At 50.7% G+C, this 26,627-nt stretch overlaps 1 protein-coding gene across 1 annotated transcript in view; it reads right to left on the bottom strand.

Moving 5' to 3' along the window:
- The window catches only part of HERC1 (HECT and RLD domain containing E3 ubiquitin protein ligase family member 1), a 96,284-nt gene that overhangs the window by 8,883 nt on the left and 60,774 nt on the right, over positions 1-26,627 (bottom strand). Inside the window, exons 44-71 of the mRNA XM_048519707.1 lie at positions 26,195-26,415; positions 23,543-23,811; positions 21,896-21,948; positions 21,593-21,793; positions 20,925-21,099; positions 19,147-19,417; positions 18,784-18,997; positions 17,957-18,162; positions 17,361-17,488; positions 16,678-16,805; positions 16,180-16,380; positions 15,677-15,845; positions 14,184-14,408; positions 13,138-13,252; positions 12,287-12,433; positions 11,993-12,094; positions 11,299-11,472; positions 10,558-10,851; positions 9,570-9,635; positions 9,366-9,491; positions 6,928-7,066; positions 6,507-6,688; positions 5,092-5,247; positions 4,179-4,301; positions 2,572-2,668; positions 1,945-2,114; positions 1,503-1,641; positions 316-485 (exon numbers count right to left, since the gene is read on the bottom strand). Coding sequence (XP_048375664.1) covers positions 316-485; positions 1,503-1,641; positions 1,945-2,114; positions 2,572-2,668; positions 4,179-4,301; positions 5,092-5,247; positions 6,507-6,688; positions 6,928-7,066; positions 9,366-9,491; positions 9,570-9,635; positions 10,558-10,851; positions 11,299-11,472; positions 11,993-12,094; positions 12,287-12,433; positions 13,138-13,252; positions 14,184-14,408; positions 15,677-15,845; positions 16,180-16,380; positions 16,678-16,805; positions 17,361-17,488; positions 17,957-18,162; positions 18,784-18,997; positions 19,147-19,417; positions 20,925-21,099; positions 21,593-21,793; positions 21,896-21,948; positions 23,543-23,811; positions 26,195-26,415 — 4,661 coding nt within the window. The remainder of the gene's footprint in view (positions 1-315; positions 486-1,502; positions 1,642-1,944; positions 2,115-2,571; positions 2,669-4,178; positions 4,302-5,091; positions 5,248-6,506; positions 6,689-6,927; positions 7,067-9,365; positions 9,492-9,569; positions 9,636-10,557; positions 10,852-11,298; positions 11,473-11,992; positions 12,095-12,286; positions 12,434-13,137; positions 13,253-14,183; positions 14,409-15,676; positions 15,846-16,179; positions 16,381-16,677; positions 16,806-17,360; positions 17,489-17,956; positions 18,163-18,783; positions 18,998-19,146; positions 19,418-20,924; positions 21,100-21,592; positions 21,794-21,895; positions 21,949-23,542; positions 23,812-26,194; positions 26,416-26,627) is intronic.

Below are 26,627 nucleotides of genomic sequence, written 5' to 3'. Positions count from 1 at the left end.
CTCTGGATATCAGGATCTCTAATCTAGAGGTTTTATAGCCATGCTTGACGGTGTACTTACCTGTGGAATTATTTTTGAACTTTTTGAAATTATCATTTATTATTATTTATTATTTAATAAATTTGATAAACCGCCCACCCCCGAAGGGCTCTGGGCGGTGATAGAAAGATATTATTGAAATGATACTCACTTAGTGAGTTGGAGTACGCATTGGTGTAATATTTGTGACAGTACCCGTTGTACACCTGCCTTGATTACTATGGTCTATTTGTGAGGAGGCAGGGATTTTCACAGTGTATCTATGAAGAACATTACCTGATTGTTGGGACTGAGGTTCAGCAAGCGCCAAGAAGAATACATGAGGTCCGAGAAGTGGTAGAGCAGCCGCAGCCTGGCCCGCACAGTGTGGATGCTCACCTCCTTCAGCGCCCCGTACTGTGGCGGGATGGCATCAGGCAAGCCCAGCTGCAGAGGAACAGACACACCTGCCGGGGGACAGAGGCATCGTGAGAGGACCCTGCTGACATCACAGGCCTCTATGCACCTGCCACAGAGGTCTGCACAAAACGAGCCCTGAATGGCCACTGGCAGAGTCTCGAGAGGACGTGGAACGGCCTGCAGCACATCACAAAGAGGGGTGCAGAACTACCCACCCCCGTCCACTTTCATTTTACACATCTGTCCCTCACAATTCTTAACCAGAATTGGCTCTGGAAAAGGCTCATAATGAAGGAATGCAAAAATATACACCACAACAAACAAACTTTCGTATCAAAACCACCGTAAAAGTCATCTGACAGAAAAGGTGCGTGTGGGATGGGGGGGAATAAGTAGCTCGGCAAAATGCCCACGAAAATAAATCCATTTTAACCTGATGCCAAAACGGTAGAAGACTTCGTGCCGAGCAGACAAGCCCTGGGGGAGGCGTGCCAGGAGAGGGCCGTTCTTTGCTGTCTCATGCCTGCTGTAACCCCAGAACCCCAATTTCTGTGAGCTTTGCACCTGTCATCAAGGAGGAAAGCTCAGCCGGCTGTTGCTTTTGAGACAGGTGGGCCCTCGCACCCAGCCGCCTGGCTTCGCTGTCAAGAGTTAAGAGCTGCCTTCTCCGGAACGAATTCACTGCCCCCCTCTCCCCCCAGCCTTTCCTCTCCTGTTCTAGCTTAACTCAGGGCAGTTAAGTTTGTCATTTTATTATTTATCTTTTGCGTCAGCTGCACTGAACATATTTTTATGGCTGTAAGTTTCTAATCTATTTGAGGTGTTTTAACCATGTTTGAAAGCCACCTTGAGCTCCGCATGGAAGAAAGGCAACTAAGGAATCTTTGAAATAAATAGATCAAAGAACTAACCTTTGGCCCATTTCAGTCATTTCATGGATTTTAGAAGGAACAGATTTTGGGCCAACATGAGTGATGCCAAAATGAACCGACCCGGGGAGTTTCTGGAGCCCCCACTCGAGCGAGCCCCCTCTGGGGACCCCAACTGCCACCGGCTCCCTTTACCTGGCGCTCGGGGGGGAACAGGAGGAGCAGTCCACGCAGCGCTGTGGCAACGCCCTGCCGAAATCTGTCGGACGTTCTTTCCTTGCAGGGACGTGATCAGTGTTGGCTCCCGGACGTGATTGGTGTGGCCCAGTCCCAGCTAAAAATGGCAAAGGGGTTTGAAGAAGGATGAATGATGGAATCCCAACGCCCGAGGAAGGCAGCCCACCCCATGAATGTCTGGGGCCAACAGCGCCCTCCATGGCCTTCCCTGAAGCAGGCCGGGTGAACTGGACCAAGGACTCAGATCTGTTCCGAACGATGCTGTGGGAGAAGGCTTAGGAGCAAAAGGCCGCAATAACTACCAGTCCGGTTCACCCGCAGATTTTATTCCGCACACTTTGCTAAATGGGGAGAAAACCCAAACACCTTCTGCCTCGGAGGACACCCATTTCACACTTGCCTGGCCTTCTGAGTTGCTCCCCCAGGCATAGACGTCGCCTGAAGAGGTCAAGGCGAGGGTGTGTTCAGCCCCGACGGCTACGTCTTCAACAAAGATCCCCGACAACGCTGGGACTTGCTGCGGGCGATTGTGGTTTCGCGCTCTGCCTTCTGGCAAGCCAATCAGACGGTCTAAAAAGGCAGAAGAAGTCCAAGGTTAGATCACAGGAAGAAAAGCCACTTCCGAAGGATGGCGGTGCTCATTTGGGGGGATGGGGGCCGGGGGAGCAGAGGCCAGAGAGGTGCCAGGGGCTCACCTGTGTCTGGAAATAGTGCGGCCGGCATCACACAGCACTAACTGCCTGGCTCACGCAGTGGGCCTCTCTCAGGAAGAGGCAGCAAACTGCCTCCCAGCAATGTTTGACTGAGCGCCTTGGGGCAGAAGTTTTAATTGAAAGCACTGAAGGGCTGTTCTATGAAGGACCAGAATAGTTAGGAGAACAACTTGTTCTTCTCTAAGAAGCCTGGAAGAACCCTGTGAGGGTCCCTCTAGTCTAGCAGCCCGTTTCACACGTGGACATGCCCTTGCGCATGCAAGCAGGTCTACCAAAGCTGACGGGGACACTCACAGCCACAACCAAGGCCAAGCGATGGCCTGCGTGCGATCGTCCTTGGTCGGAAACCCTGGAAAACTGGGTCCCACAAGCAACTTTTTTGATTCCAACTCCACAAAGGATGTCCACTTTCTAAGACAAACGATCAAGAAGTCAAACAATTACCCCGGGACGACAGTTTGAACCCAAAATGCATTCATTAACGGGAGACATTTTTTGGAAGCGGGATGAAGAACCCAGCTGCAGGCTATTTGGGGCTGCAAGGAAAAGCAGGGTGTAAAAAGTTATAACGAATAATTAAATTAATTTTCTCTCTTTCTCACAATACTAGAACCAGGGGGCATTCATTGAAAATGCTGGGGGGAAGAATTAGGACTAATAAAAGGAAACACTTCTTCACGAAATGTGTGATTGGTGTTTGGAAGATGCTGCCACAGGAGGTGGTGATGGCCACTGACCTGGATAGCTTTAAAAGGGGCTTGGACAGATTTATGGAGGAGAAGTCGATTTATGGCTACCAATCTTGATCCTCCTTGATCTGAGATTGCAAATGCCTTAACAGACCAGGTGATCGGGAGCAACAGCCGCAGAAGGCCATTGCTTTCACATCCTACATGTGAGCTCCCCAAGGCACCTGGTGGGCCACTGCGAGTAGCAGAGAGCTGGACTAGATGGACTTTGGTCTGATCCAGCTGGCTTGTTCTTATGTTCTTATGTTCTTAAATGGGCTGCGGCATCAAGCATTCTTAACTGGAAGCAAGTCCCACTAACTTGACCGGGACTTCAGAACATGCATGGGACAACAGCTCGTAGGGGCACCACGTTCTCAGAGGCAGAGAGGGGACGGGCAGCCGGGGCCTCTGACCAGGGAGCGGCAGAGCGGAATTCAAACGTTGCTCACCAACCCTGAGCCAGCCTAACATAGCATAAGCATTTTATTGTCATTGTGCACACACAACAAAATTTACAGCAGCATCCCTCGATGCACACAATTTCAGACTCATATCCCACCCTCCCTTTCCCCTTCCTCCATCCATCCCCACACAGCCCCAAACACATCAACACGAAGCCACGGAGTTCAGCACCGCCACAGCTCTAGAGTAGAAGCTGTCTCTAAGCCTCTTTGTCCTAGTTTTGATAGACCTGTATCGTCTGCCAGATGGTCACAGTTCAAAAAGAGAGTGTGCTGGATGAGACGGGTCTCTCAGAATATTTTGGGCTTTCTTTAGCCTTCGGGAATTATAGAGTTCTTCCAAGGAGGGGAGAGAGCAGCTGATAATCCTCTGTGCAGTAGTGATCACCCTTCGGAGCGCCTTCCTATCTGCCACTGTGCAACTGGAGAACCATACACAGATGCAGTAGGTTCAGACACTCTCTATAGCACAGCAGTAAAAGGACACCAGGAGTTTTCCATTCAGTGACCTACCTCGCAGGGTCACTGTGGAGATAAAATGAGAAGGGGGAACAACACAGGCCACCCTGAGCCCCTCACAGGAGGGCTGGGATTAAAGAAAAAGTCATATGCCAAAGTGCCATGCCATAAACAGGAAGCAAAGCTGGGGTTTTTTTTAAAAAAACCAGCTTAAAACCAGAAATCATTTCAGGATCCAGTGGGAGAAAGCGCATGCCGAGGGAAGCGCACCTGTGGCGAGGATTTGGCAGTGGAGTTTCCGAGGCCAAGTTTCCCATAATCGCCATCACCAAAGGCCCAAACCATCGAGCCGTCTGTGGACACAGCAATAGTGTGGTTCAGCCCACAGGCTACCTGGTGGGAAACAATCAAGTCCGGGTTAGGTTCCTGTCCAAACGGTGACAATACAGAGGCAAAAATGTCTGAAACACTCAAAGATTCTCAAATGTGCAGCTTCTGCTCAATGGAACTGCCCAGGGAGGGGCCAGGAATGCGTGCAAAAGAGCAGACTGTAGTGATTATTGCCTATGCTATGGGATTCACTAGAAGAAGAAGAAGAAGAAGAAGAAGAGGAAGAAGAGGAAGAAGAGGAGGAGGAGGAAGAGGAGGAGGAGGAGGAGGAGGAGTTTGGATTTATATCCCCCTTTCTCTCCTGCAGGAGACTCAAAGGGGCTGACAATCTCCTTGCCCTTCCCCCCTCACAACAAACACCCTGTGAGGTGGGTGGGGCTGAGAGAGTTCCGAGAAGCTGTGACTAGCCCAAGGTCACCCAGCTGGCGTGTGTGGGAGTGCACAGGCTAATCTGAATTCCCCAGAGAAGCCTCCACAGCTCAGGCGGCAGAGCAGGGAATCAAACCCGGTTCCTCCAGATTAGATACACGAGCTCTTAACCTCCTACGCCACTGCTGCTCCTAGGGAAGGAGGGCCACAGTTGGTCGCCCGGGGATTCATTCTGGGCTCTGGGTTCAAGCTAGCAAAGCTTCTTCGTGGGCTGGGACTTTTTACAAAATGCCCCCCAGTCCCAAGTGTGAAACCTGACCCATCGGGAACCCCTCCTCCAAGTCCAACCGCCCAAAGCCCAGCCGGCCCTCCCCACGGTGCCTGCAAGCAGGACGGCCCGGACCCTCGGCCAAGCCAGGGCTACCTCTCCGATCTGATAGCTCTCCAGGGCGGTCACTCTCTCGGGGAGCTTCTTGTTGGAGGTGTTGCCCAGACCCAACCGGCCGTAGTCACCGTTCCCGAAGGTGAAGAGCTTGCCGTCGGCCGTCACCACTGCAGAGTGCTTGAAGCCGCACGACATCTGGAGGGGCCGAAAACCCAAACAAAATCCGATTCGTTACAATCACGGGGGGCCTTTGGCACTTGATTTGTCTGAATTTACATTCCTGTCTTCAGTCATTTTATTAAAAGGATCCTGCGCTACGTTCTTGGCCCCGCTGACCAGCCGAGGCTGCTTCCAACTGATGACTCCTTGAAATGCAGCCAGTAGTAAAACATGATGATATTAAATCAGTAATTTAAAGAGAATAGAAACAGTAAATAAGAAGGCAGCCAGCAGGGGGGAAGAAGTATGAACATATGAACTGAGTTTATTGCATGGGCTGCTAGCCGAGGCACTCCCCACCCCCCACCCCCAGTCTGGCCTGGCCACCCCAGCTCTTCAGATGGAGGGGGGAGGGTTGATGTCGTGTGGCTGACTCGTGGGACTGATAACCCCCCTCAAGGCAGCCACCCCACACCACTCGTGCTCGCCAGGGAAGGCACCCCCTCAGGGCCGTTCTGGAACCAACCAGACAGCTCTCCAGATGAAAGACATCTACAATACAACAACCTTTATTAGGCATATTAAAATAGGCTCCAGAGCGTTACAGACATTTCTAAAGTACAAATCAAAAGTACATTCAAAACACAGACACAGAAACTGTATCTAGCATTGGACGTTACTTAGAAAATTCTGCCACTTGTAAAAGAAATTTTGCTACTTTTTCCAAGAGCACGGCCTCTGTGTTATTTAACAAAAGCTCCACAACAGAGTTGTCAGAGTCTCCTTCAGGTGTGCCTAAGACCAGCCCAGGAGAGAAATTCCTAATACCCACATATCCTCGAGGACAGTCCAAAGTATAATGTGAGCAAGAGTCTCCACTTGGTTTTTACAGTGTGGACAGACCCGATCCTGGAGAGGGATAGATAGGTAGCGACCCTTTGTAATGGCCGACGGGAAAGTATTGCATCTGGCCCTTGTAATAATCCATCTCTGTTGGGGTTCAGTTAATAGTTCAAGATATTTGGCTGCGTGCCCCTGTTCTGGTACTATTCCGATAGAAAGGGGTGAGCATGATTTATTTGCTCGCCCCAACAAGATCTGGTATTCCTGTTCTAGAAGTCTGCTTTTTAAGGTTTGCAGAATCTCTCTGGGTGACAGAGATCTTCAAGTAAAGAAAGACATCTCCGGTTCTTTGCCCTGAATTCCAACTAAGCCAACGCAAGCGAGAGAGGCTGGCCACAGGAGCGTTGCCGCAGGAGACGCCCGAGACAAGGAAACGCGCGCCTGCCCTTCACCTGCACCACTTCTTCTCCTTGCAAAGCCTCGATCTGCCGGGGTCGACGCTGCCGGTCGCTGTTGCCGTGGCCCAGTTTGCCGTAATCGCCGTCTCCCCAGCTGAAAACTTCGCCGCTCTCCGTTAAAGCCATGGAATGCCCGTCGGAGCCACACGACGTCACCAGCTGGGTGACCACAAAGCCTGTGGCAAGAGGAGAAATAAAGAAATCGGACTATTAGCCGCAGAGCAGAAGCGGTTCACTGAGCCAAAGCGACTCGTAACCTCAGAGGCGGGGCCCAGTGGCCTAAACTCTCTCAATTGTGTACCGAGAGCCTCGTGTGAACATTTCCCTCTTGACGACACCGTTAAAACCAGGGAGGGAGGAGGCATGGGGGGGGGGGTTTACAATCCGCATTAAACCACTGTTTTTGTTTTTTCACCTTGGAGCGCTGAAATCACGGTGAGGACGTGAAGATCATCGGAGTTGCCTTGGCCCAGCCGACCGTAGCTCCCTTCTCCGCAGGCCAAAACTGTTCCATTCGCTTGAATAACGAACGTACAGTTTTGACCACAAATGACCTGATAATTAAGGGGGAAAGCACAGCCCTTACTTTGGGGTTCATTTCTTTTAAACGGAAGGTCTTATGGTCAGACGCAAACTGAAAAACCAGCAAGTCTGTCCTGCTCCGAATTCACACGTTTGCCAGAGCAACGCGCTCACCAGTCTTCGCAGTGAGTGGAACGTACAATGTGAAAACACACACGCCCAGAGATGGGATCCAGCAGGTTCTCACAGGTTCCCGAGAGCAGGTTACTAATTATTTGTGTGTGCCGAGAGGGGGTTACTAATGGGTGATTTTGCCACGTGATTTTTGCCTTAGTTATGCCCCTTCTCTCAGCAGTAGCGCACAGAACTTGAAGCAGACTAGCAGGAGGTGCACCGGCGTGCGTGGCAGCCTGCGCCTGCGTGCATTCGTTTCCCGCCCAAGGACTGGCGCAGCGGCTGCGTCCTTGCCACAGCCCCGTCCAGGAATGCTTCACCCCTGGAATGCCCAGCCACGCCCCATCGTGCCCCGCCCAGCCCCATTGGTGCTACGCCACAGTTTGAATCCCACCACCATGGGAACCTGTTACTAAAATTTTTGGATCCCACCACTGCACACGCCCCTCTCTTTCAAGAATATGCATTTTTATTCACAGTGTGGCTCCAACTAATTGCAGAGCACCAGAAGCAGACATGATAGGCTGGGCACGGAGAAACACACGCCCCCACAGAGGCAGGGCATGGAACAGACCACTGTCTGACATGCTCAAAAGGCAGCCCACTGTCTCCCCCTCCTACCAGGGAACAGGGCCAAGAACTAAAAACACCCCCAGGGCCACCGTCCCAAGGAGAGGCCAGGGGTCACTCTGGCTGCAGGCACGGACACATAATTATAGAGCAGGCAGTTGCAGGCTTAAGGGCCCAGGGCTTGATATTTGTTAATTTGAGATGAACGGCTACATTCTCAGGGAAATGAATTTTGTTCTGTGGGCCTTCCATGCTATAGGAAAAACGCTGTGATAATTGATAATTATCAAAGAATATATGATTAATTGGGCACAAGATTTTGGGCATACAATAATGTTATCAGACTGGGAAAGATTATGGCATTCAGGTCTTAAATTTACGACCAGTAATTATATCAAAGAGAATTACTACAAAATATGGTTCCGGTGGTATCTGACACCTGTTGTTGTAGCTAAGTATAGAAGAAGAAGAAGAGTTTGGATTTATATCCCCCCTTTCTCTCCTGCAGGAGACTCAAAGGGGCTTACAATCTCCTCGCCCTTCCCCCCTCACAACAAACACCCTGTGAGGTGGGTGGGGCTGAGAGAGCTCCGAGAAGCTGTGACTAGCCCAAGGTCACCCAGCTGGCGTGTGTGGGAGTCCTCAGGCTAATCTGAATTCCCCAGATAAGCCTCCACAGCTCAGGCGTCAGAGCTGGGAATCAAACCCGGTTCCTCCAGATTAGATACACGAGCTCTTCACCTCCTGCACCACTGCAGGAGTGTGGAGGAGAAGTGGGAACTCTCTACCATCAATTATGGACTTGTGGAAAAATTTAAAAAAATCTGGTTATTAATACATCAAGAGATACAAAAAATTGTAAATATACCGTTAAAGCGTATACCAGAATTTTATTTATTAGGCATCTGTAAAAATGTGAAGAAGAAGAGTGATAGAACATTATTACAATATTTAGCAACAGCAGCAAGGATAGTTCTTGCTCAAAATTGGAAAATAGACAAAATTCCTACAATTTCGGATTGGCAAATAAAAGTGCCAGAGGTAATTAAAACGGCAAAATTAACAGGTTTCGAAATCTTAGAAACCAAAGAAAAAATTTTGGAACAATGGAAACATTGGTTCATGTATTTGGAAAGAAAAAACAATCAGAAATATGTTATGTTGGAAGTATTATAAGATAATTCAGATGATAGTATGGAAAATATATGTATTTCGAATGAATTATAAAGTTGACTGAAGCCCACCACTACATGTTTTTGTTATATGTTGTTTTGTATATGATTGTTGTTTTGTATATGATTTTTGTTTGTCAATAAAGCATGAAACTTAAAAAAAAAAAACGCTGGATATTCTGAAGCCTGCCTGCTACCAACAAGATGCCTGCAGCTAAATCAAGCTAACAGCAGAGCAGTGCTAGATAAAGGGCACCCACCCCACAACACCCCCTTAAACAGTGCCTTGTGGGCTGGTGGGCACCCAAGGAAATAACGGGGGCTTCCGCGAGAACTGGCAGGAGTAGAAAAGGAGTGCCCCCCTCCACTCCGCAGAAAGGGAACAAAAGCGGGAGGGAAACCCTTGCACGTTTACCTGCTGAGCTTGTGAGAAGGACGGTGCCGACACCGGGACCAGGACGTTGCGCCCCGCCTCCGCCAACTGCCCGTGCCGGCCGGCCCCCCAAAGGTACACGTCACATTTCCCACCAAGGTGCCAATCCTGAGGGTTAGCAGAAAGGATGTTCAGGAAGAGGCCCCCACATTTGACCACCCTGCGCCCGTCATTGGCTTCGCTCACCTCCGGCCGCGACGTGGCCCAGGACATAATCTGCTCGTCCATCCCGTTGATCCATTTGCCGTTATCCTGGAAAACGCAAAACTCGTCTCAGGGCCAAGGCCAGATGCTGCGGACGCTCCCCTCGGGGACGAGCCGTGCCGCTGGGTAATTTGAGACTTGGTTTTTTTCCAAAATTTCTTCACTGATAACCCGCCTCTCTCCCTCTGGGGACCTAGAGCTGCCTCAGGAATTCTCCTCTCCTCCACATTATCCCTACAACAGCCTTGTAAGGTAGGAGGGCAGGAGACTGACCCAATCAGCACTTTATTGCTCTTGGGCCCCCATTCCACTGCTCCATGTTGCCAACTGCCTGGACAGAAAAGCGTCCTTTCAATAGACGCTTCATACAATGTTATTTACCAGCCGACATTACTGGCAACCACGTCACGAGAAGCTTCAACTGTCCATTTCCACTCAGTTTCAACTTAAGAGACAGACACTTTTTCTCTGGGCCCTCCCCTTCCATCATTAATATTATTCATTCATTCATTCATTCATTCATTCATTCATTCATTCATTCATTCATTCATTCATTCATTCATTCATTCATTCATTCATTCATTCATTCATTCATTCATTCATTCATTCATTCTTTGGACTTTTATACTGCCCTATCCCCGAAGGGCTCAGGGCAGTGAACAACATATAGTCACAATACAGTCCTAAAACAGCTAAAACCTTTAAAAGCAGCGATAAAAAAGGAAAACTAAACCTAATATATAGGCTAAACATAGGTGGTGTCCTATTAGATGTTAAAGGAACTACAGTTCCCCAAAAAGAGCGGGTGGAAGGACGTAAGGGAGGCTTGGGGGAGCTCCTCCCTCTGTAGTAACGGCCCCCGCCCCTCCCGGTGGCCCCTTTGCCCGGGACGACATGAACTGCTGCCGCACGGAGCCGGATTCCCGGGGGCAGGAAAGCTGTTTGGGTCCGACTGCTTCTCAGGCGTTACCATCAGGAAAGTGAGTTCGTCCTCCGGCACAGGCTCCAGGTCTGGCACGGTGAAAGATTCCGGGAACTGGGCCCCCTTGGCCAGGGCCTCGGCTGCTTTGATGGTGGTCGAGAAGCACTCCAGCCAGGCCCACTCGGTCGGGTTCCACACGGACGGGTCAGGGAGGCAGTTCCGGTGGTGGGGCGGGACGGGCGGGTTGCACAAGAGCTGGTCCAGGCGCAGCCCCACCGCCAGGGAGGCCAGGCACTGCATGTACGGGCTGTGGACGAGCTGGTCTCCGCACACCACGTGGGGCTGGAAGGGCGAGAAAGGGCCGGGCTGAAGAGCTTGGAAGGCATCCGCTGGAATCCCCCAAGCAGCCTGACTTCCAGGAGCCTCTGTCCACTGCGGGGATTAACTTGACTTCCGGTGCCACACGCTGCCACGGAGCAAGTGATTCTGACAAAGGGCAAACTGTTTGGCAGATGGGCCAAAAGAGCCCCAGAATATAAGCTTCCTAAGCCCTCTTCTTCTTGGGTGGAGTAACCTCTGGGGAAGCTGTTCCAGAGAGGCCAATGAGCTTCTCTTCCAAGCCACAGGGGGGGCATCTGAGCCAAGACCCTCGGAGGGGGGGGGGTTATTTTTATTGATTTATTTGAATTATTTGATTTGGTATACCGCCCTATCCCCAGAGGGCTCTCTGCTCCAGTCCCCTGCCCCACCCTGCCCTCCACCCTCAGCGTCCCCCTCGGCACCCCTCACCTTCTCGTACGCGTACTGCTCCTGCAGCATCAGAGGCAGGCGCTCCAGGAAAGCCCTCATGCAGGGCGCCACGTTGAGTCCCAGGATCCCCTGCTGCTTCAAGGCGGTCCTGCACGTGGCCAGGACGTGGCTGGAGGAGATCCATTCCGGCGTACAGTTCACCACCAGCACGTCCTGGACACAGACCACACAGACAGTGTAGAAAGAGCCTGATTGGCAAACATTGCCAGTGTTGTACAAAATCACCATTCAAAATAAACATGACGCTCCTTCCATTTATTACAACGATGAGGCCATTTTCTTCCACCCTTTGATTTCCTGGCCTTCTTCCCAAAGACATTCCCCTACATCACAGGTGTCAAATTCGGGGCCCTCCAGATGTTATGGACTACAGTTCCCATCATCCCCTGCCAGCGTGATGCTGGCAGGGGATGATGGGAACTGTAGTCCATAACATCTGGAGGGCCGCGGATTTGACACCTATGCCCTACATCATCCAACATACAGTGAGAATCTCCACTGATGGGTTTTGAAAATCTGCTAATTTAAAGTTTCAAGTAAGAAAATGGTCTCTAGGCTCCAATGAAATCACAGGCCTTTAAGCAGAGAGACTGAAGGGTCCAAAGCACCTCAGATGGGGGCCAGACGGTGCCCAAGCCACAGAGCGGACAGACATGCGGGCCTTTAGGGTTACCTTTGATCTACTGGAACAAGCAGCAACGCCAACCTCTGGGATCCACACGGTGGTCTGAATTGCTCCCGAACCGATCACAACACTCTGCAAGACGGAGCCGTCCTATGAAGAAGAAACAGAAGTGATTGTATGTCCAGGTAAATTACAACTGGCACCTCACATTCTATGGGTAAGTTGCTTTATAGTATTTGCTAACTTAGGAATCGAAGTGGGAAAATTGTCACGAGAGCCAGTGAATCACAGTGTTGAGCTCAGGCCTGGCTCCTGCGCTCACCAACGCAGACGTCTGCTTACCCGTAGAGACCAAATATTCATGAGGCCACCGAGGCCACCGGACACCAAGGTCAGTCCATCCGAACTGAAAGCCACCGTCCGGACGGGTGTGATGTGCCCTTTCAGCTGGTAGATGCACTGGGCGTCTGCTACCGTCCTGTATACATCCTGGAAATTAAATGCCAACATCAGAACCCTTTGGGCTCACCTGGGCCCTTTCCCCACTTACCGTTTGCTGCGCGCTACTGCCCCCAAATAGCGCATGGTCCAGCGGTGCTCCCCACGAGTCCGGGTGGCTTACAACGCAGCGCGGCAACCCGACTCCCCTGCTGAGCTCTCACGATCCCCTCAGCGCTGGCGTCATTTCTGACGCAGCTGTGAAGAGCGGCAGCTTCTGACTGCCACGCGAACAAGAGCAGTCCAAGAGCAGCGTGAGGGCAGTAGGGAGCTCGATACCCCATCGCCGCCAAATGCATTTCGCGCACTGGGGTAAGTGGCCTTAAGTAAATGCGTATAAGTGGGGGAAAGGCCCCTGGTTGCCAACAAGGAAAATTCCAAACATTTGTGCTACTAAACTAACTCTGCCCTCTGTGACTCCAACAGTTTCACAGACACCCTCTGTGGGAAATGTGTTCATATCTTTAACCAACTGGTCCAGCTTGAAGACCACTATATACGTTGCAACAGGAATCCTGACACCCCGCTAACAGAATAAAGATCCTTGTCGCACTGCGGAAATAAAGGATGACGTATATCCAAGCCCTCTTATCTGAAGGCTCTCTGTTTCAGCCGAGACGGCTTCCTCTCCAAGCAAGGCTTCTGTTTTTGGAAACCAAACGCCCAGGTTTTCAGCGCCACCTGTGACCACTTACCTTGCCGCTTGGTTCCTCATCCCACCATCCTTCTGAACAGCTTAAGCTGGGCTGCAGTAAAACCATCTCATCTTGAGGAATGGTCCAAATGCAAAGCAAGCCATTCTGGCACCCTCTAAGTGAAGAGAAAGAAAGGCCCACTGAGGCACGACAACCGGCCCTTGGACAGAAGTTCTGAAACTAGAACTTGTGACCAGAGGTGGGATCCAGCAGGTTCTCACCAGTTCCCGAGAGTGGGTTACTAATTATTTGTGTGTGCCGAGAGGGGGTTACTAGTTGGAGTCCACTTTTCTGTCTCCAACGCCCTGGCACTCCCCAAAGAGGCCTACTGCCTTTGAACACATGAAGGGTTCCATATAGCAATTCGCGACACTAATAATGTAACTCCCTGAACTGGGTTAATCCCTTCCAGGTCCTGCAATTCATTGATTCTCAGCCTTTGACCTTTTGCTTTTTGTCCTCACCAGTCTCTATCCAAAGAACCTGTGTGTTTCACCATTGCTGTGTTCCAGATTTCCAGTGAGGTTAAGGGAATTTTCTATAATGTGATGATGATTTGTAGAAATGACCTGGTGCAAAAAAAAAAAAAAATTATGGGGGGTTGTGGTGGGGTGGCTGCCCATGGGGGGGGGGGGCATCCAAGCTGGAGGTTTTGCCCAGGGGCTCAGGTTTGCCTATTCTGCCCCTTTGCTGAGGGGGGGGGGGCTGGCGAGAGGAACCTGTTACTTCAAATTTTGCACTGGATCCCACCACTGTTGTGGACGTGGTGATTATGTGGCCGTTTGAAGAGGCTTTCCGGCCAGAATCAACCGCCCGGCTTCATTATTAGGTTTTCCGGTCGGGTATCTGGTAGTTTCTGCTCCTAACACTTAGCCCTGCATCTCCTTTGGCTGGTGGCATGTTCAGAGTGTGGTACGTGCGCTGAAGAGGTGCCTCTTTCCGCTTTGCACAGTCAAAGATCCAGCTTTTGTTGGTGTTTTCGGGATTACCGGCCCCCCATTTCTCGAGGCAAACCAAAGAATGTGAGAGCCCGGCATACACCTTACTTGGCGGGCAGCAAGAGCTCACGGCTTCGGTCCTTTCGAACTTGAGCAGGCTGCACGCAGGCAATGGGTGTTCTGCTAACCACGCTTGGTGAGACAGGGGAGTAGGAGATGCTGCCAGCAGCCCCTACAGAGTGTCTCCCAGAGCTTGACTCTGTTCTTCGCTTAGCGCATACGTCGCGAGGATCTTCCATCGTGGGGTCCCACTTCATGCTAGCTGATGGTGTCCTAAAGAGTTTGCCAAAGGGGGGGAGCAGTAGAAACATAATCTAAAGTCTCTACAGGCCAAGCACCGGTCACTCCACAGACTTCCGTGAAAAGCTAGATCATTTAGGAGGAGGAGGAGAGAGAAGCCAACTTCAGGCCTCAACAAATTGCCAATTCTGGCTTGCACTGTTTCCATTAGAATTGGTTGGAAGTCCCCATGAAACAGCCACCTCTCATCTCTCCACCCTGAGCTGGTCCTCAGCCAAGCCAGAGCCACAGAGGAGGGAGACCTCTTGAGGAACCCAACATCTGCCAACACAGCTAAGTAACTTTCCTTCGTAACAGAGCACCATCATCTCTTTACTCCCCAGTCACTAGCACAGACAATGGCCCGTCTTCAGATTCAATTGCATAAAATAAATTAGGAAACGTGCAAAAATTAGGATCCAGGAAAACTCTAGGGACAAGCAGAGGCGCCCCAGAAGGCCTCAGGTGCAGACCAGGCATTTTCAAGCAAGCAAAGCCTTTATTGGCATAGACAGCAGTACAAACAATAATAAAAAAGCGGATTAAAAAGCATATACAAAACAGGGAAAATAAAATGTTAGGTCAAAGGAAATCTGCAGCATTTAGTATTTTTAGTAATTTCCAGGAGAAAAGTCTGCCACTATCATACAGAAGAGAAGGATCCAGGGTTGTCCAACAAGTAGATTGCAATCCCTAATTAAATGTCGGGGAGATGGGGTAAATGTAAAAGGAGTGAGAGATTCACATGCTTGGATCCTGATTTCCCTTGAATCTTGAGACAGTGTAGTAGTGTTAATTGGTGGAGCTAGAGATTCTCAAACTGAGCCATCGTTACATGGGCACCAATCTTTTAGCCTTTTTTCTTGTGCTTATTAAATCTGCCATGAAACAAGGCAGAAGGCATAACATTAAACCTGGCGAGCATTATGGCTCTCCTTTGAACGGGGATTATTAAGCAATACAGGTAGTGTGCCAAGTGGCCCCGTTCAAATGGGAGAGAAAAATACAGGGGGGAGCACGTTTTCTTGGCTGCGGTAATTAGGGTAGAGAACTCTCTATCCAATAGTTGACCTTTTAATTTCCTATAAGCTTCTGAATGGGACAAGGGGCAAAGTGAATCCACTGACAGTCCAATAGAAGGAATTTTTTCTTCAATTATGGAAAACCAGGGGTTGGAATGGGTGTCAGAGAGCAGACCAGGCATTTGAAAAAACTTATGCAACTGTGAGTATTATCTGTGTTTCAAAAACTGCATTTTATGCCTCAGAATCTCCCCAGCAAGCCAGGTAAACGGCTTTACCTTGTGTGCGTCAACCAGAACAATTCCTCCTTTCTCCAGCGGCTCTCTTGTTCCTATCAACAATTTCCCGTCCAGGTAGCCAACTGCAAAAGGCTTGTCTTCACTGAACCAGGCAAGGCAGGTAACAGACACTAGGCAGAGAAGCAAGACAGACCCCACTCAGCAAGCTCTTTTTATGCAATGCACAAGATATTTCAGCGGGGGATGAGTAAAGATGCACAAATGATCTGTGTGTGTATGGGGGGGAGGGGGAGGGACGGGACCGCAAACCTTCTCCCCTCCTCCCACCACAGAATGTGAGCTTAAGGACACATGAGCCCTGCAAGAGAACATTGGTGGCCCCTCAAGCCCGGCATCCTGTGGAAGGCCAACAACTGAGCACAGAGGCCAAAGACTTCCGCTGATGTCGCTTCCTGGCAGTGGGATCCAGATTTCTGAATGGGATCACCCTTCAAGCCCGCTTACCATCCTTCCTGTAGCAATGCTCCAGTTCTACTCTATGCATGGTGGAAATATCCAAAACTTCAATCAGCCCAAGAGACCCATCAATGCGACCGACGAGCAGCAATTCTGCAGCCTCTCCTGTCCAGGATGCCACGGGACTCTCCTCCGGCCACGTGAGAGCCGACACCCAGTGAGGCTGCGTGTCCAAGAGGCCTTTTCCACCTAAGAACACAAAACGCGCCTCACCTTCAAGACGGATGAAGACTCAATGACCTCCCCAACCCCTGGAGATCGCACACACCAGAGACATTCCCTCTCTCGGGCGACCTTTTCAACGGCTTGATGCATTCAAGAAAAATTCAGCCCTGCGCAAAGCCACTTACAAAATCAAGTAAAAACGATATTGCAGCAAATAGCTTTCAAAAACAATACTAACGAGACCACTGAACCTTGACACAAGATGAGCCACCAGGCCCAAAGCAAGCTGCCCCACAAGCAAAAGGCCGGCAGGCCACCTACCGTTGACTTGCCAGATGTTCACCACCTTCTCCAGGGCGCCAGCCAGATACTTGCCACTGACACTCCAGCAGACCAAAGACAAGCAAGGGTCACTGGGAGACCCTGGGCTGTCCTCAGGCTCACCTTCCCTGAAACACAACGGAAGCGTCACATGTAGAGACTCCCCAGCCAAGAGCAGTCTAGCAGGGGAGTGCCACCTCCTTTATTTGTTCACTGTAGGCTCTGCAACCCATCCTCTATCTTTGGCCCAGCTTCCAGCACAATGCAACAATATGATCGTTAGAGGAAATGTAAAGGGAGAAGTTCTATCCCAGCCATGCTTTCGCCTGCCCACCTTGCAGGTGAGAAAGCAGAAGCCGCTGCCTTGAATTTCTGACTCTGAGAGGCTACAGGTCTGCTAGACAACTTTCCTGATTTCTGTAGACATTTTTGTCTACACCAGAGCATTTTGGGAGAGTAAGTGGCAGCCTGTGCTATCTGTAAAAAAGCTCCATTATTCTCATACTTAACAAATATCAATATTAATATAATTTTGCAGATGCGGAACACAGGTCGCTAAAAGTTATGCTAAACTTGTTCAGAAATGAAAACAAAACATTTAACGAACATGAAGCTGAGTGCTGCTAATTTTCCCAGCTGGCGTTTTGCTTGCTGTTGATTTAAGAGCTCCAAAAGTCCCTTACATTTTATTGAACACGCACGTCTGCTGCAAAGAATACTGCTTCTTCGTAACGTTCCAGACCCGAATTGTGCCGTCATTCCCGCTGGTCGCCAAGAGTCCTTTTCTGTTGCACCACACACAGGTCATGACCTGCCGTCATCGTTTTTTAATAATAAAGATAAAAATATTGGAGTTACCGGCCAAAGAATAAACATTTACAATAGACAGGTTCTGGTGGGTTTTCCGGGCCGCGTGGCCGTAGTCTAGTGGATCTTGTTCCTAACTTTTCGCCTGCATCTGTGGCCGGCATCTTCAGAGGTGTGTCACAGAGAGACACCGTGTGTAACAGACTTCCCTCTGTGATACACCTCTGAAGTTGCCAGCCACAGATGCAGGCGAAACGTGAGGAACAAGATCCACCAGACCACGGCCACGCAGCCTGGAAAACCCACCAGAACCAGTTGAACCGGGCTGTGAAATCCTTCGACAATACATTTGCAAGGAACATGCAGTTTGCAAATGGAAGGCCACGTCACGTGAAGACGGGCTTGTGGCAGCTCCAAGAGAAGGGGCCACGCGGGGGCTGGCAGCCGGAGGGGCGGGGGGGGGGGCGGTTACCCTGTTCTGGTGCGCCTCCAGCTTGATGAAGGAGCACTTGCGCAGGTCTCCGCCCATGTCGGCCAGGGTCTGGGGGCTGGCCTGGTTGTCCCGGTTGTGAGCGGCGAGCGTCCGCACCAGCTGCTGGGTGGCCCACTGCCTGTGCTGCGAGGATAGCCTCGAGGAAAGGCAGCACGCGGCCAGAGCGTTCGCCAGCTCCAGGGGGCCTGCAGCAGAAACAGAAATGGGCGATTACCCCTGCTTGGACAAAACAACGACATGAAGCCAGGGTGAGCGCCAAGAGTGGAGAAGGACAAGGCACCTTCCCCACGACCCCCCCCCCACCCCACCCCAAAGTTAACTCCCACTGGCTTCAGTGGAGCTGGAGTGGCAACAGCTGACATTCTTCGTTTGGCCTTTTAATTGGAAGAGAAACGGGAGGAATTCCGGTGGGGGGCTTCTGTACCGGAACGGCCCCCTGCTCAGCAGTGGCGTAGGAGGTTAAGAGCTCGTGTATCTAATCTGGAGGAACCGGGTTTGATTCCCAGCTCTGCCGCCTGAGCTGTGGAGGCTTATCTGGGGAATCAGATTAGCTTGTGCACTCCGGGTTTGATTCCCCGCTCTGACACCTGAGCTGTGGAGGCTTATCTGGGGAATTCAGATTAGCCTGTGCACTCCAACACACGCCAGCTGGGTGACCTTGGGCTAGTCACAGTTCTTCTGAGCTCTCTCAGCTCCACCCACCTCACAGGGTGTTTGTTGTGAGGGGGGAAGGGCAAGGAGATTGTAAGCCAGGAGAGAAAGGGGGATACACATCCAAACTCTTCTCTTCTTCTCAGAATAAGTACCTTTCTTTTCCACTTCGGCTTTGTCAGAGTTGGGCCTCAGCCTGGCCCCGTTGTCAGCCAACAAGGCCACGAGAGCTTGAGTCACAACGAAGTTGGGGGACGTCACGAGCTTGTTCTCTTCCGCGATTCCCCGCAGGAAGCTGGGCAGGAACTTCCGCTGCATCGGGTCGTCCACGGTGGTCAAATTGACTCCTGTCGCTGCTGAGATCAGGTTCTGGAGCCAAGGGACAAATCTCACGCTGTGAACAGCACTCCCTCTTACACACAAACCCCACACACCACACTGATTTTTCAATCAAATGAAAGAACGAAAAACTGCGCATTTTATTCCTCCCAGGAAGGGAGGAAGAGAGACCATCCTACCTGGGTGCAAAGCTGAACCAACAGCTTGGCGGCGCTCGGAGTATTGGAAGCTAAGCAGCCCACCGCGGTGCTGAGGTAGGCCAAGCAGGAAATGGGCTTGCTCATCTTGCTGTGCACGCCCCGAGACCTCTCCGAGGAGGCGGACGCCGCGCAGGAGCTGGTGGAGAGGCCCGCCCTCCCGGCTGCAGCCAGGCACATCAAGCGCACCAGGGTCCGGATGTCGGTCAGGCCCAGAGACTCCAGCCCAGCAGCAAGGCTGCAGCTGGAACCGCTGTTCGGGGAAGGGGGGGAGGCAGAGAGGGAGAGAGAGGAAGAAAGAGTTTCTGCTTAGGAACTACTTATTTTATTTTTATTTATTTCTTCGATTTTTATACCGCCCGATCCCCAAAGGGCTCCGAACTAGACTCAAAGGTCCCCCTTTCCAACACTCTAAGAGTCTGGCACAGGGGTCTGCAACCTGCGGCTCTTCAGATGTCCATGGACTACAAATCCCATCAGCCCCTGCCAGCATGGCCAATGACTACAATTCCCAGGGGCTGATGGGAATTGTAGTCCATGAACCTCTGGAGAGCCACAGGTTGCAGACCCCTGCCAATTGGCCATGGTGGCAGGGGCTGATGGGAATTGTAGTCCATGAACCTCTGGAGAGCCGCAGGTTGCAGACCCCTGCCAATTGGCCACGGTGGCAGGGGCTGATGGGAATTGTAGTCCATGAACATCTGGAGAGCCGCAGGTTGCAGACCCCTTGGTCTGGCTGCTTTGTGGGGACTGGGCCTTTGGCTCTGCTGCCCCTGGCAACAGCCAGCCCACTTCTCCCTCCTCAGCCTCACATCGCCAGAAGCAGAACTGCTATGTTGCCCCAGCTCATGATTCCCAACTAACATTTTCAAACAAAGGCATGAAGCAGTTTATATTTCCTTATTTTATTCGTTTACGCCTCGCCTTTCTCCCCCGGGGGAGCCTGAAGAAGCTGACGCCCGTCTCCTCCCCTCCACTTTACTCTCACAACTGCCCCCCAAACCCCCACACGGAATCTACAGGAGCAGCAGTGGCGTAGGAGGTTAAGAGCTCGTGTATCTAATCTGGAGGAACCGGGTTTGATTCCCCGCTCTGCCGCCTGAGCTGTGGAGGCTTCTCTGGGGAATTCAGATTAGCCTGTGCACACCCACACACGCCAGCTGGGTGACCTTGGGCTAGTCACAGTTCTTCGGAGCTCTCTCAGCCCCACCCACCTCACAAGGTGTTTGTTGTGAGGGGGGAAGGGCAAGGAGATTGTAAGCCCCTTTGAGTCTCCTGTTTGTGAGCGGGGAAGGGCAAGGAGATTGAAAGCCCCTTTGAGTCTCCTGTTTGTGAGGGGGGAAGGGCAAGGAGATTGTAAGCCCATTTGAGTCTCCTGCAGGAGAGAAAGGGGGGATATAAATCCAAACTCTTCCTCTTCCTCTTCTTCCTCTTCCTCCTCCTCCTCCCCCCCCCCCCCAGTGGCAGGGGGAGGCCACGCAGTTTTCACCACCAGTCGCCCCTCTCACTGAGCTGAGCTCTGGGCAAAGCACCAATCGAAGCCGAGACAGGAGGAGGAGTGAAAACTGCCCCCTCCCTCAAATGGCACCAGTGGAAAACGGCCTTTGGGTTTAATCCTCGGTGTTTCCCGGCTCAATCTTTCCCTCCATTCAAGACCCGACCACCCCCCTCCTGCACATCCACGGGTGCCGGGCGCAACGGAACGCAGGTGCTTCCGGACCCCGCCCCAGAACATCGGCGCAAAACGCAGCTCCACCCACCTGACCGAGAGCAAGGACAAGGCCCGCATCACCATCGTCCTGGCCAGGAGGACCTGAGCCGCAGCCGTCACCCTCCGCAGGGCCATGACGCGGTCGTGCGGGTTGACCAGGGCGGCCGCCTGCTCCCCCAGCGTGATCCTGCCGGAAGAGCTCTTCTCAATGGAACCGTGGCAGCCTGCAAGACGGGAAGGGGCGAGAGAAAGGGGAGCTTGGTAAGCTCACGGAACGGGGCGAGGGGCACGGACTCCTGAGAGTTGCACCTGCAGGGCCTGAAGAGGACAGTTAGTGGGGCACACAGACCCCCCACCTACAAGTAAAGAGTTTAAATTTTTTAAAAAATATTACATGTGGTCATGTGGGGGGGGGGAGGCATTCTTCACATCACCTTACATCCTGCAAAAAAAATATTCAGTTTCACTTCTAGCCCCACCCATAAAATCCCTCTTTCCTTCACCCGAAAAGGGAGAAAGAACGAAGACGCTGGCAATTTCACAAGCTTCTGGGGATTCAGCAAGCTACACCAGACGCCCCGTCCTGCAACAAGCAAGCAATTCACCTTCCACCTCTAAAAACACATTAAGTTCACTATGCGGCTTACAGCTTCAAAGCGAGCTTGCCCCGATCGTCCCTCTGTGCAGGAACCCGGATTATTACTTCTAGACATTTACCGATCTGCATCAGCGTCTCCTCCATACTGTTGGTGGCCGTAACCATGGCGACGGAGGCACCGAGGGGATCGCTGTCGGGAAACTGGACAGGTTCGGGAACGATGCGGCGATCGCTCAGCCCAAGAGGTCCAGCCAAGAGTTCAAACTCCTCCTCACCAGTCAGTTTTTCGTCCTCGTCGACGTCCAGCATGTCCCAGTCTTCTGCCCTCGGAGAAGGAGACTGGGGTTAGGGGCGACATTTCAGCGGGAAAGCAGAATTGGGCTACTATGTCATCCCAGGGACCAAAACGAAGCAGGAAATACCTTCGTAGACACTGTCCTGCTTCCCAATCAGGTCTGGCGCCTGCCCTTTGTACCTGCACCCAAAGAGGAACATAAGAACATAAGAACAAGCCAGCTGGATCAGACCAGAGTCCATCTAGTCCAGCTCTCTGCTACTCGCAGTGGCCCACCAGGTGCCTTTGGGAGCTCACAGGCAGGAGGTGAAAGCAAGGGCCTTCTGCTGCTCCTGAGCACCTGGTCTGCTAAGGCCTTTGCAATCTCAGATCAAGGAGGATCAAGATTGGTAGCCAGAGATCGACTTCTCCTCCATAAATCTGTCCAAGCCCTTTTTAAAGTTAGTGGCCATCACCACCTCCTGTGGCAGCCAAACACCAATCACACGTTGTGTGAAGAAGTTTTTCCTTTTATTAGTCCTAATTCTTCCCCACAGCATTTTCAATGAATGCCCCTGGTTCTAGTATTGTGAGAAAGAGAGAAAAATTTCTCTCTGTCAACATTTTCTAGCCCATGCATAATTTTATAGACTTCAATCCTATCCCCCCTCAGACGTCTCCTCTCCAAACTAAAGAGTCCCAAACGCTGAAGCCTCTCCTCATAAGGAAGGTGCTCCAATCCTTCAATCATCCTCGTTGCCCTTCTCTGCACTTTTTCTATCTCTTTGATATCCTTTTTGAGATGTGGCGACCAGAACTGAACACAGTTCTCTAAGTGCGGTCGCACCACGGCTTTATATAAGGGCATGAAAAGACATGAAAAGATATAAGGAGAAAAGACAGCCTTCTATTTATCTTGTATTAAATTTTATTTTTATTTTATTTATATCCTGCCCTTCCCAACCAAAGTCAGGCTCAGGATGGCGGGCGTTCCAGTGAAAACATTAAACATGTAATAAATTACACACAACTCGTATTAAGAAGAAGAAGAGTTTGGATTTATATCCCTCCTGTAGGAGAATCAAAGGGGCTTACAATCTCCTTGCCCTTAACCCCGTCACAACAAACACCCTGTGAGGTGGGTGGGGCTGAGAGAGCTCCAAGAAGCTGTGACTAGCCCAAGGTCACCCAGCTGGCATGTGTGGGAGTGTACAGGATAATCTGAATTCCCCAGATAAGCCTCCACAGCTCAGGCGGCAGAGCAGGGCATCAAACCCGGTTCCTCCAGATTAGAATGCACCTGCTCTTAACCACTACGCCACTGGCGAATGAACAGCAACAGGCTCCAATCCTATGACAGCCTCCCTCGTCACGGTCTCTACCAAAAGCTGTCCAAAAAGGACAAAGAAAGGAGGGTCCGGGGCACAAATTGGTCATCACAGAAATTAACCAACGTTTCCTGCTCCCAGTCTACACCAGAAGCAATAAGTGTGCAGAAACTTTAGCAGGGTGGAAGAATCTATCTCAGCATCCCACTCTGCAGGGTTAGCTGAAGACATCTGCTGCGCTCAGCGCACATGTGGCATGAGTTAAGGATCAGGCCTTTTGGCAAAACAGCCACGGACTCTGAGGTTTGCTATTCAGGTGCCCCTGAAAACTATTTCATTTGTTCAATTCATCCAGACTCAAAGCGGCTTATATTGTTCTCTGCCCCTTCACTCTTTTCTCCCACAAACCAAAGAAGCGTCGAATTGCTTCCTTAAGGCACGATCACACCTGACACATTATCTGGTACCTTTCTGAGGTAGACGTCTTGGACTTGCTCTTCAAGGCCAAATACTTTTCCCGGCAGCTGCCGCACAAGAGGTAGTATGGGTTCCCACTTCCGCACTCGCCCCCAAACCACCCGTCCACGTAGGAGCCGTTGCTGCGGTACCCTTGCCGGTTGGCGCTGCGCCCGCAGCCGGGGTGGTTCCTTTTCATGTGTTGGTTGAAGCTGACCACGCTGGCTTCGCACAGCTCGCACACCACGACTTCGTCCCGGTCTTCGGACTCGCACACATGCTGCACAAGAAACCAGGGGGTTGATTTCATTCATGCACACGAAAAATCTTGGTGTACATCAGCCAGTTTACAGCGGGTGGTTAGATATAGCTCAGTATTAAGGCAGAACAATCACAGGCCCGTAAACAGGACTTCCAGAGGCGAACAAGGTTAACATGGTGCCAAAACATATTAATCCGGTGTTCATGCCAATCTGCACGTGCGGATCGTGTGCTGAACTCTGTCCCTGGAATCCTAAATCCACAGAAGTCAAATTCTTTTGGCTACAAGATCCCAACAAGACTGAGCTGTTCCACTGGGCTTTTGGGGGAGCTGGCCACTGAGTAGCTGCCCCTTCTCGATACCCATGCACCATCTGCTGGTAACCCTCCCAGGGTTAGGACCGGGGCGCCACCTACCAAGTGGTAGATGGGTTATACTGCTGCTATTTTAATTAATTGATTCCGTGGATTTTAATGATTGTTTGATTGTCTTTGTGCACTGGTTTTATTGTTTTGTTCTTTTGTTTGCATGTACACCACTCTGAGACCTTCAGGGGTAGAGCGATTAAGAAATCGAATAAATAATAATAACAACAACAACAACTTCCCAAGGGAAAAAATACATTATGGAAGTTGGGATTGTTTTTCTGCACCTGCTTAATTTAATCTCTGAGACCTGCAACAATGACACGTATCAGCAGACCACAAACCCCAACACCCCACGGCACTTAAGCTTCCACGGCTCCCCTTCGCAGCCCCCCACCTTTCCCAGGCCTACTTCCTTCTACCGGGAGAGCAGAGAGGGGTCTCTCGAGTTTGTTCCCTATATAAATGTTGGGTTCCCCAAACGGCACTGACTGACACATCCACGCGTGCCAAAATATATTTGATCCAATGGGCGGAGGGAGAAGAGCACGGAATGGGAGAAGGAATCTGGCATGGAGCTCAAGAGGGCTGGGGAGAGCTACCAGAAGGCAGCAACAAGCAGACCTCTGATGAATGGGGCAGAATCAACATTTAGAAGAAGTCTTCGTGTCGTACAAAACCTCTCTCAAAGCAGCCCATGGAAAAGGCTTGAACCTCTTTAACTTCCACCTTTAATGGGGAAAAAACCCACAAAGTAATGATAGAGTGGAACATCCAGTGGAAGATTTCACATGACTTCCTTGGGAAAATGTACAGACCCTACCACAAGAGGGTCTTGTTTTTTTACCCCCAGCAACTGTGAACTGGGCCTAACCACACAGAAGCACCGACCGGCCGTTCATGCAAGGCGAATTCCATTCACATTGTGCAAACGTGAAAGAAGCAAAAAAGTATCTGCTCAAAAGTCCCCCGGAAATTCAGAATCTTTCAAGAGCAGCCCAGAGGAATAACAACGACAACTGTTGATCTTAGGTATAAACAAGTGTTTAGATTTTAAAAAACAGAGGGGGAAATCTTCACTGCTAGCATGCTCTCCCCTTACTTAAAAACAGATCAGATTTTTGGGTTGCTCATTGATTATTATAGTTATATTCCCTCTCTGTTATCAGATCACTTTATTTCAGAATGGTATACTTTGATCTTTAGAAAGGTTGAAGCTATTGGCTTCCCCTTGGAATCACTCCTTATGCTCACAAAGGTGGAAGCCTTCAGACTAGTTAAGCATAGGCTCTTGGATCTTGATTTTCATAATTTGACTCTTGCAGCCAAGACTACCTGTTCTCCAACTACATTATTAATCCCATGCGAGTGTGGAATTATGGCAGCATATCTTCGTCTGCTGATTAATCCCACCCAGAGGACAGCCTTGGCTACTGCAAGATGTAATGTGCTGCCATCAGCTCTGCTGGAGGGAAGATTTAAGAATATAGAATGTTCTAAAAGTCTGTTCATGTGATCTGATTGCGGTTGAAACACTTGACCATTCTCTGTTTCTATGCCCTAAATACAATAAGATACGCATGAAATACATTAATTCCATTTTCTTGCAATGTTCTCAGTGGAAAGAATGTTATAAGATACCCAATCTCCTGAACAGCTCTGATGTGCTCTTTTGTAAAACTGCTGCAAATTTTATACTGGAAATTAGTAGTTTTAACTGCACTTCTTAAACTTGGTTTTGCTTTAAAATATTGTCCTGGTTTGTATGCCAATAAAGGCACGCGTGTGTGTGTGTTGCTTATTGTTTGTCCAAACAGAAGGTATCACAACTGTTACTTCCTGGAGGAAAAGCCAATTTCACACACGAGCACAGAGATGCCAGTGACAAGAAGCTATTCCCTCACACTGTTAAACTAAGCCTGAAATCCTGCAAGTATTAGTGACGACCGCGGCAACGAACGACCGGATAACACAAGAGTTACTGGTTACAAATAGCAATAAATAAGCAAAGCAGCCCCGGCTGCATTCACACACACCCAGGTTGGCCAGTCCAATACCTCTGGGATCCACATTCCCAGAATGTCGTTCTCGCTGGCCAGGTCTTGCCCGAACATGGCTTCCATGGCTTCATCGTCCAGGTCGATTTCCAACTCCTCGTCCAAGTTGAAGTCATACAGCGCTCCGGGGTCATGGGGCAAGGAGATCCCCTCTCGCCGGGTCTGGTTCCTGTGAGCCTGTACAGAGCGGTACAACCCCGCTTAAACCAGAGAAGAAAACCGTATTCTTTATTTTGCATGTAAACAGGAGCTACCACTAAATATTGCACATTGGTTGCCAACAGGGGGGAATTATGGTAAAGGCTCAGACGTGTCAGGGACATGGAGAAAGGGCTCCTCCCAACTGCGCAGTCTACCCCAGTGGGGGCGAACCTATGGCACGGGTGCCAGAGGTGGCACTCAGAGCCCTTTC

The sequence above is a fragment of the Sphaerodactylus townsendi genome, linkage group LG17 (genome assembly GCF_021028975.2).
Source record: "Sphaerodactylus townsendi isolate TG3544 linkage group LG17, MPM_Stown_v2.3, whole genome shotgun sequence".
Taxonomy (NCBI): domain Eukaryota; kingdom Metazoa; phylum Chordata; class Lepidosauria; order Squamata; family Sphaerodactylidae; genus Sphaerodactylus; species Sphaerodactylus townsendi.
This window is presented reverse-complemented; position numbering and strand designations above follow the sequence as displayed.